The sequence below is a fragment of the Salmo salar genome, chromosome ssa03 (assembly GCF_905237065.1).
Source record: "Salmo salar chromosome ssa03, Ssal_v3.1, whole genome shotgun sequence".
In the NCBI taxonomy this organism is placed as follows: domain Eukaryota; kingdom Metazoa; phylum Chordata; class Actinopteri; order Salmoniformes; family Salmonidae; genus Salmo; species Salmo salar.
In genome coordinates, this window is record NC_059444.1 from 64,884,531 (window position 1) to 64,894,376 (window position 9,846).

A 9,846-nucleotide genomic window follows, 5' to 3' on the forward strand; every position below is an offset into this window, starting at 1 on the left:
GTGATATCTTTATAATGCAGATGTAGCAATATGAAGTGTCAGGTTGAATGTTGAGTTCAGTTAGAAGGAGGCACCACCTGTATGCAGTAAGGTCAAATGCATTGAATCATATTGTAGTATTTTACAGGGTCAAGTCAAGCTATTGACCTTGTATTGTGAGCCAAGAACTCTATGGTACTAGCGTGATCTATGTGTGTCCTGTATCGCTCCAGGTCACTTGGGGTCAAGCACATTGTGTGAGCTGTGTGTGCCGCGTTCAAGTATGGCCAAGTGAAATCGCATACTGAAGAAACTGCATATTTTGGGTCAGGTAACGATGATACCCAATGGCCAACGATGCAGGTGAATCTCACCCCATCATGTCAATATGTGGCAATCATAAATCAGGGGCTATAGAGTTCAGGTTTTGAGAAGAAGTCCCAGTCAAGAGCCAAGGACATCAGGCCAGGGGCAGTACCCACTTTCCATCAGCCAAGTTGATCTTCTTGAAGATGGGGTAGAGCTCCGGGGAGGGTTGTCCCTGGTGGTCTTCGTACAGGAAGACAGGTGAGCGACCCACCTCCAGCCCCAGCTGCTGTACACCCTGCTCATCATACACAGACAGCAGGAAGAACTGGGTGTCCTTCTTTGCCCTCACTGTTGTCATCAGGGAGAAGTCCACAGGGAACAATGAGTCTGGGGGGAAGAAGGAACAATTGTTGTGGATGATATGGTTGACCTTTTCTACTCTAATGTTCTCTGATGTGTTATTAAAATAATGTTGCTCCCGACACTGTTTTTTATGTAAAAATACATAACTTCTTCAGGCTAGGGCCTATTTTTCTCCACTTCCTGTCTGACTGACGTGTCCAAAGTAAACTGCCTGTTACTCAGGCCCAGAAGCCAGGAAATGCATATAATTGGTACCATTGGATGGAAAACACTTTGAAGTTTTTAGAAATTTTAAAATAATGTATGAGACTATAACACAATTGATATGGTAGGAGAGAATCCAAAGAAAAACCAACCAGAAATGTTTTGGGGAGAGCCCATGCTCTTACAATGGAAAGCATAGGGGCATATGCAATTTCAGATCCCAGATTGCAATTCCTATGGCTTCCACTAGATGTCAACAGTCTTTGTTCAAGGTTTCAGGCTTGTTTCTTCCCAATCGAGGAAGAATTTTGAGTTTTAGTACTGGGAGTCAGAGTTGGAAATCAGTCTGTTCGCGCGACTAAGAGGTTGCGCACATGCTAATTTTGCTTTCCTAGTGAACATACTTCTTTCCGTATGAAATATGATAGTTTAATTACCTTTAAGGGTACCTGAGGATTAAATAGAAACGTATTTTGACTTGTTTTAATCAAGTTTAGCGGTAGCTTTTTGGATTCCTTTCTCTGCATGTTAAACGAGTGGATTACTCAAATCGATGGCGTCAACTTAAGACTTATTGGGATATAAAGAAGGATTTTATCTAACAAAACGACCATACATGTTGTAGCTGGGACCCTTTGGATTGCAAATCAGAGGAAGATTTTCAAAAAGTAAGTGAATATTTAATTGCTATTTGTGATTTTATGAAGCCTGTGCCGGTGGAAAAATATGTTGATGTGGGGTGCCGTCCTCAAACAATCGCATGGCATGCTTTCGCTGTAAAGCCTATTGTAAATCAGACAATGCAGTTAGATGAACAAGAATTTAAGCTTTTAAAAAGATATAAGACACTTGTATGTACCTAAATGTTTAATATCCATAATTTTTATGATTATTTATTTGAATTGCGCGCCCTCCAATTTCACTGGAAGTTGTCGACAGGTGTCCCGCTGGCAGGACGCAATTTCTGTATCCAATGAAATAATATTCAAGTCAGTCATACAGTTAGTCATATAGTCAGCCATACAGTCATACAGTCAGTCATATAGTCAGCCATACAGTCAGTCATACAGTCAGTCATATAATCAGCCATACAGTCATACAGTCAGTCATACAGTCAGTTATACAGTCATTTAGTCAGCCATACAGTCAGCCATACAGGCAGTCATACAGTCAGCCATACAGTCAGCCATACAGTCATACAATCAGGCATACAGTCAGTCATACAGTCAGTCATACAGTTAGTCATATAGTCATTTAGTCAGTCATAAAGTCAGCCATACAGTCAGCCATACAGACATTTATAGTTAGTCATACAGTCATTTAGTCAGCCATACAGTCAGTCATACAGTCAGCCATACAGTCAGTCATACAGCCAGTCATACAGTCATTTAGTCAGTCATACAGTCAGTCATACAGTCAGCCATACAGTCATACAGTCAGTCATACAGTCAGCCATACAGTCAGCCATACAGTCAGTCATTTAGTCAGTCATACAGTCAGTCATACAGTCAGTCATTTAGTCAGTCATACAGTCAGTCATACAGTCAGTAATTTAGTCAGTCATACAGTTAGTCATACGGTCAGTCATAGGGTCAGTAATTTAGTCAGTCATACAGTTAGTCATACAGTCAGTCATACAGTCAGTAATTTAGTCAGTCATACAGTTAGTCATACAGTTAGTCATACAGTCAGTCATACAGTCAGCCATACAGCCAGCCATATAGTCAGCCATACAGTCAGTCATACAGTCAGTCATGCATCAGCCATACAGTCAGTCATACAGCCAGCCATATAGTCAGCCATACAGTCAGTCATACAGTCAGTCATGCATCAGCCATACAGTCAGTCATACAGCCAGCCATACAGTCAGCCATACAGTCAGTCATACAGCCAGTCATACAGTCATTTAGTCAGTCATACAGTCAGTCATACAGTCAGCCATACAGTCATACCGTCAGTCATACAGTCAGCCATACAGTCAGCCATACAGTCAGCCATACAGTCAGTCATTTAGTCAGTCATACAGTCAGTCATACAGTCAGTAATTTAGTCAGTCATACAGTCAGTCATACAGTCAGTAATTTAGTCAGTCATACAGTTAGTCATACGGTCAGTCATACAGTCAGTAATTTAGTCAGTCATACAGTTAGTCATACAGACAGTCATACAGTCAGTAATTTAGTCAGTCATACAGTTAGTCATACAGTTAGTCATACAGTCAGTCATACAGTCAGCCATACAGCCAGCCATATAGTCAGCCATACAGTCAGTCATACAGTCAGTCATGCATCAGCCATACAGTCAGTCATACAGCCAGCCATATAGTCAGCCATACAGTCAGTCATACAGTCAGTCATGCATCAGCCATACAGTCAGTCATACAGCCAGCCATACAGTCAGCCATACAGTCAGTCATACAGTCAGTCATGCATCAGCCATACAGTCAGTCATACAGTCAGTCATGCATCAGCCATACAGTCAGTCATACAGTGGGGATCACAGTAGGTAGCAACACACCACCCTGGGGACTCCCACATTGGCAAGACCCACTGCCCCTCCCAAAATAACAATATCACACATCTGAACTTCAATGAATAATAATAATGGCCTGTGCTACTACACCCTAAGACCTAGTCATACTCCCATGGAGAAGAGGGAGAACCAAGTCAGGTCAGTTGTGTTATAGTGAAGCTTAGGATTCACTGCAATTACCACACAATTACCACACATACACCATGTACTACGTCTCTACAGATTGTTGTTACCTGGGAAGAGCTGTTTGGTGGGTACACTGAGCTGGATCTTCTTGTCTATCCTATAGGCCATGTCTGTCTCCTCCATGTCCTTCCTGCTGGTGCAGAGGCCAGCCTCCATGGACACCCCCTCCATGTGGTCCGACAGCTCCAGCACCCGCAACACATCGATGGGATCAGCTGCACACGAGAGAGAAGGAGACACGTCAGTACACAGTGATACAATAACACATACTTCATATGAGAAATATGTCTTCACACCTAGTACTGAAACTATAGCCAAGCCAACAGATTTTTATGCTATGTGTCCAAATTTCTGTTCAGTTCCGCTAATGATATTCAGACATTTGAGGGAAAAACTAAATCATCATCATTTTGGACCTTAGGATTCTCACAACAGCTGTAAGCATGTTGTTTTCAACCAGTACAGTCACCGATATGATATTTGGCTGTCTGGCTACACTTAGTGGTGGTAGGCTGTGTTCTTTACAGCAGAGAGAACTGCCAGTTCGGAGGAGCTGGTGGGAACCTGTGTGTGTTTGTGTCTGTGTGTGTGTGTGTGTGTGTGTGTGTGTGTGTGTGTGTGTGTGTGTGTGTGTGTGTGTGTGTGTGTGTGTGTGTGTGTGTGTGTGTGTGTGTGTGTGTGTGCGTGTGTGTGTGTGCGTGCGGTGGGGGGGATTAGAGGAGACAGAGACAGGCCCACTCAGTGCTGAAAGCAGCAGTCCTGCAGGTGGCCTTCTGTTCCGGGGCTATTATTATGGGATCCAGCCATGACTCCGCCTACTGTATAATCCTGCTGTACACTACACACTGGAACACACCTGGCAGCTGACCCCTGCCTAGAGCCAGCATCCCACAGCAAGACACCTCTCTCACCATCTCTCCCATTCACAACGTTTCACTGGCATGTACACATTTCTCCAGTTACAATGTGTTTATCAGGAATAAACACAAAGATAACTCTTTCAGAAGTAACATGGGAATAAAAGATGTAGGAGTATGTACTAGTTCACACTGCTGTGTGTTCATCCCTTCGATGATAATTAAAACATGCCTGCAGTTTATTTACAGTTGGCAGTCAATTAGTCATTTATTTTGGTTTTGCTAGGTAGCGTTAGCTAGCTCTTGTCAGCTGGCTGTACCTGTGCCAAAACTCCAGTATTTTTCATCCTATAGCTTGTTCTTTTTAAACAGTGAGCCAACATGTTTTCAACACTTTTATTTCCCTAACTGATCAAAACTAATTTTCTCATGCTCTCTCTTGTCCCTCTGCAGCAGCCATATAAATAGCAATATGTTTGGAACATCGAATCGCAACACATATAATCGCAAATCATTGTATCGATACCTAAGTATTGTGATAATATCGTCTTGTGTGGTCCCTGGCCATTTCCATCCCTAACACAGTCACACACACACAGCTTATGGGGAGACTGGCAACGCAGAACTGAGCATTCCAGCCATTTAAAATGAGGATCCTAAATTGAAGTTTCCCCTTGTAGCTCTTTCTTTCCCCACGCTACACTTTCTACTTTCTTCTCTCTGTTAATTAAACATGTGGTGAGAGTTGAACCAGTGCCCACTCGCTGCTTGCAGAAAAACAACCTGTTAGATTTTATGGCATTATTTATATGCATAGCAGAGACCTTTTATTCACAGCAGCTCAGATCTCACCCACAGAGCACCCATAGAATGGTAACAGGCTGCACTGTAAATAGGTTAAGTTGTGAATTAAATCCAGACTGAGTCTGAAACACAATGGAAAACATCAGGTACTGATTTAAAGGTCCGTAAGACAGAGCAGCTTAAATTCTACTTTGATATGGGAGTCATAAACAATCCCTATAAATGATTTAATTACAGGAGTTGCTGCTTGCTCCTAACAAACACAACTGTCCGAGCTTACGCACAGAGTGACAGCCTTACTCATGCTGATGCTCATTCCCACAGTCCTCGCCTGCCCTCGCCCACACATAGACATTTATGATGTCTTTTCAAATCCAGCCTAATTGCCCTGCCGCGAACCAAGAAGTAAATGTCAGTGAATAATTTATCAGGTTAAGCTGGTCACACACATACGGCGCGCACACATGGCGTGCACACACACACACACACACACACACACACACACACACACACACACACACACACACACACACACACACACACAGGTCATAAGGCAATGATGTTTGGAACAGCCAGAACAGGATTTTAATCTGCAGCAGCATGGGTCTAATTACGACAGGCCTTTGGAGTGCTGTGTTACAGACAGACTCAAAACACCTGACAACTGGACTCAAAACAACAAGAACTCAATCACTCAGTCTTGTCCAAACTATCCAATCCCAAAGGCTCTCTAGTTCAAATTCTTCAATCCCCTGGGCTCTCTTGTCCAAACTATCCAATCCCAAAGGTTCTCTAGTTCAAATTCTTCAATCCCCTGGGCTCTCTTGTCCAAACTATCCAATCCCAAAGGTTCTCTAGTTCAAATTCTTCAATCCCCTGGGCTCTCTTGTCCAAACTATCCAATCCCAAAGGTTCTCTAGTTCAAATTCTTCAATCCCCTGGGCTCTCTTGTCCAAACTATCCAATCCCAAAGGTTCTCTAGTTCAAATTCTTCAATCCCCTGGGCTCTCTTGTCCAAACTATCCAATCCCAAAGGTTCTCTAGTTCAAATTCTTCAATCCCCTGGGCTCTCTTGTCCAAACTATCCAATCCTCAAGGCTCTCTTGTCCAAACTGAGCATTTCCATGTAAAGGACCCATGAGCACCAACATGAAGTTCATAGGAACATATCAAATTGGGTGTCAAATGAAAGCTAAGAGTCTATATTTTGGGGAAATGAAGGCATAGATACATTTTTCAATCATTTTCATCCTAAAAATGAGGCATAAGTAAAGACTTTGATTTCTTGTCAAACAGATGGAAAAGATGTATTCGGAAACATCTAGCAAAAAAAGTCTTAAAATGTATTAGAACACATTCAAATGAAATAATGTTGACGTAAAGATCACTTCCAACTAATATCAATATTTTGTCTTGTAATTCCATTACCAAAAACCCACATATCTTTAAGATAGCACAGTACAGTACAGTACATTACAGTACAGTGAGTAAAAATATTATGTAAAGTATAACTAATGTATAACATAACACAGCATACATAACCAAACATAACATCCGCATGACTAATGTACAGAGAACCTTCTATCTGACCTTTGACCTCAGACAGTAGTCCAAATGTGCAACGCCATGTGAGAAAAGAATGAGAAGAGCAGGAGAAATTCCTCTTCTGAAAGAAACAATCTTCACAATGACGTGCCAGACACACACACACACACACACACACACACACACACACACACACACACACACAAAGATACTCCACAGAACTTTGTTTCACAAAGAACAATACTATATTTTATTTATTTATTTTTATTGAATCTTTATTTAACTAGGAAAGTCAGTTAAGAACAAATTCTTATTTACAATGACGGCCTACACCAGCCAAAGAAGACTCAGAAATATTTAAATGAATATAAAACATCCAACTATTTTGGACGGCAATCAATACAACTGCAAGAGATGGAATTTGAAATCTGACAGAGATCAGATTATCTCTAGCATTCTGGGAACAAGAAGGAAGGAATTCATCAATGAGGGGATAAAAGGGATAAAACATCCCAACGACCACAAACAGACAGAGGCTAATCAAACACAGCAGTGACACAGATGGACGGCTGAGTGCTAACCTCTCATCCCCCCCACCCTACCCCTTCCTGCCTCCTACCCTACTGTCCCAGAGCCACCATTGTTCCCACAGTACAGCAGCTACAGTTGCTCCATGGGGGAATTTACATAGGCCTGGGGAATGTTCCTTCTCCTCCTCTCCTCTCCCCTGGCCTGGTGTCGTAAAGCATCCCTGGGCGAGCAGAGCAGTTGGCAGGAGGCCATGTGAGGTCTGGAGCCGCCCCAACATCAACAGTGATTGACTCCTCAGGACTGGCGCTGTCTGTCATCTACCTGTCTGTCCTCCAGCAATGCTTCCTCCGCCAGCATCACCTGTCTGAATCTCATTAGACCTCCTAATAATCCTTACCTCACTTTACCTGTTGGAGTCATTACGTGTATGTAGAGTGTGTTTGATCTCCCTAGCTTGGACTGAGTCAGTGATATATATACCACATCTACCTACATTACACTGGAGTGATGTGAATTCTACTGTATGTGTGGTTGTGGCCATGCAGAAATAGAGATAAAGGAGTGCTTTGTTAGAACAAGATGTTTTTCAGTGCCACATAAGGTCAGAGTTGAGCCATACTATACATATTTTCCACTCTCACCAAATTCCAGCACTCATCTAGCGAGCATGGCACTGAGTGTACAGCACACATCCCACGTGTGACATTTGGGTCTTCTTGTCACGCCCTGGCCATAGAGAGGTTTTTGTTCTCTATTTTGGTTAGGCCAGGGTGTGACTAGGGTGGGCATTCTATGGCCTTTTTTCTATGTTTTGTATTTCTTTGTTTTGGCCGGGTATGGTTCTCAATCAGGGACAGCTGTATATCGTTGTCTCTGATTGGGAGCCATACTTAGGCAGCCTGTTTTCCTTTGGGTTTTTGTGGGTGGTTACTTTCTGTTTAGTTGATGTTCCTGACAGAACTGTTCGGCTGTCGTTCATTTTCTTGTTTTATTTAAAGTGTTCTATTAAAATGATATGATGAGCACTCAACACGCTGCGCCTTGGTCTACTCCCTTCGACGGGCGTTCCACTTCTTCCTCCCGTCTGTGTGTCTCCTCTTCTCGTCCTCCCTGCTGTTCCCCTCCTCTCAAAGAACATGAATCACTCAGACAGTGTGTGTCTGAGAACAACATGTCTCCCCTACGGCAGTTAGTAATGTCCTCTCTGGTCCTCCTCTCCTCGGCCCTGGCTGACAGACAGAACAGGCCTCAGTAGGCCCCACTTAACACAGCCTCGCTCACAGAGCTCCCTCTGTCCACTGCTAATGTTACACAACAATAGTGTGCTAGCACGATGCTACATGTACCGAACACCCTTCATATATGTCCTGCAGGCAGGAAGATTGGCCACTATCTCCATATATCTATCACACATTGGCATCATTTGTTCTCTGTCCTCGACTTCTTTTCTGAAGACATTCCCAGCAGCTTCATAGTGTGCTACTAAAACTCCCTCTTTTTCGCTCTCTCTTTCTCTGCATACAACTGAGCACCACAACCTCCATCATGCATCATGCATGAACATACATGTAATCAGAGTGGTCTCTATTCAACCTCTTCTCTGAAGACAGTCCTTTCCCTCTGATATGAGTCACACACCACTTCCACTCCTGAAAAAAAGGCAACAATTCTAACATTGTTCAAACACAATCACGCCTATGAACGGGGGATTTCTCCATCTGAGCATCAGGGCCATACTGTATAAAAGCCAATTTAACCAATTGTATTATCAGCGTTATTCTGTGAGTTGAGTGGACTTCAAAAGGTCAAGGATTTGAGCTAATGTGTTAAAGTTTGTTTACTCAACAAATTCTGCTCGAAGTGAGCTGAATTTAAACACGCTTGTTGAGTAGAATTACTGTTATTACTAACTATTATTATCATATTTGTTGGTTGATTTTCAGAATTGTTTGTTTCAATACCTGTTTTTGCATGTACATTGATTTGTTGATTAATCTTATGCTACACAAACATAAATAACATACATTTTTCTAAACAAATCTAATCTGTTAGTAGTTGGACTTATTACACCCGCTACTGAGATAGACATCTGTTACAAAACACCTAAATGTGTATTGTAATGACATTCTGAGATTGTCATTAGGCCTAAACTAGTAGCTGAACTGCGTCCACTGCTGTCCACGCGGGTCGCGGTATAGGCCCCCCATCTCCTCCACAACACAATTTGGAGCTTATACCACCGGTTTCAAGTCAATTCTCATGTGGCTGACATGCGATAATGTTAAATAATGGTGTAATGGTCTATATTTTCTTGGCATTTTGTGTTAATTATTGTGTAGGTTTACGTTCTACCGGTACGGCGTACCCCCAATATTTATTTATCCGGGACGCCGTACCGGACCATACCAGCTTACTTTCACCCCTGGGTGTTTTTTTTATTTTTCTATTGTGTTATTGACTGTACGTGTGTTTATTCCATGTGTAACTCTGTGTTGTTGATGTGTCGCACTGCTTTGCTTTATCTTGGCCAGGTTGC

The 9,846-nt window shown here is 42.5% G+C and overlaps 1 protein-coding gene across 2 annotated transcripts in view; it reads right to left on the reverse strand.

The window, feature by feature from the left end:
• LOC106601277 (collagen alpha-1(XI) chain) overlaps positions 1 to 9,846 on the reverse strand; it is an 83,312-nt gene that overhangs the window by 64,458 nt on the left and 9,008 nt on the right. For both annotated transcript variants that reach the window (XM_045715123.1, XM_045715122.1), the window contains exons 2-3: positions 3,621 to 3,788; positions 462 to 675 (exon numbers count right to left, since the gene is read on the reverse strand). In XM_045715123.1, coding sequence (XP_045571079.1) covers positions 462 to 675; positions 3,621 to 3,788 — 382 coding nt within the window. The remainder of the gene's footprint in view (positions 1 to 461; positions 676 to 3,620; positions 3,789 to 9,846) is intronic.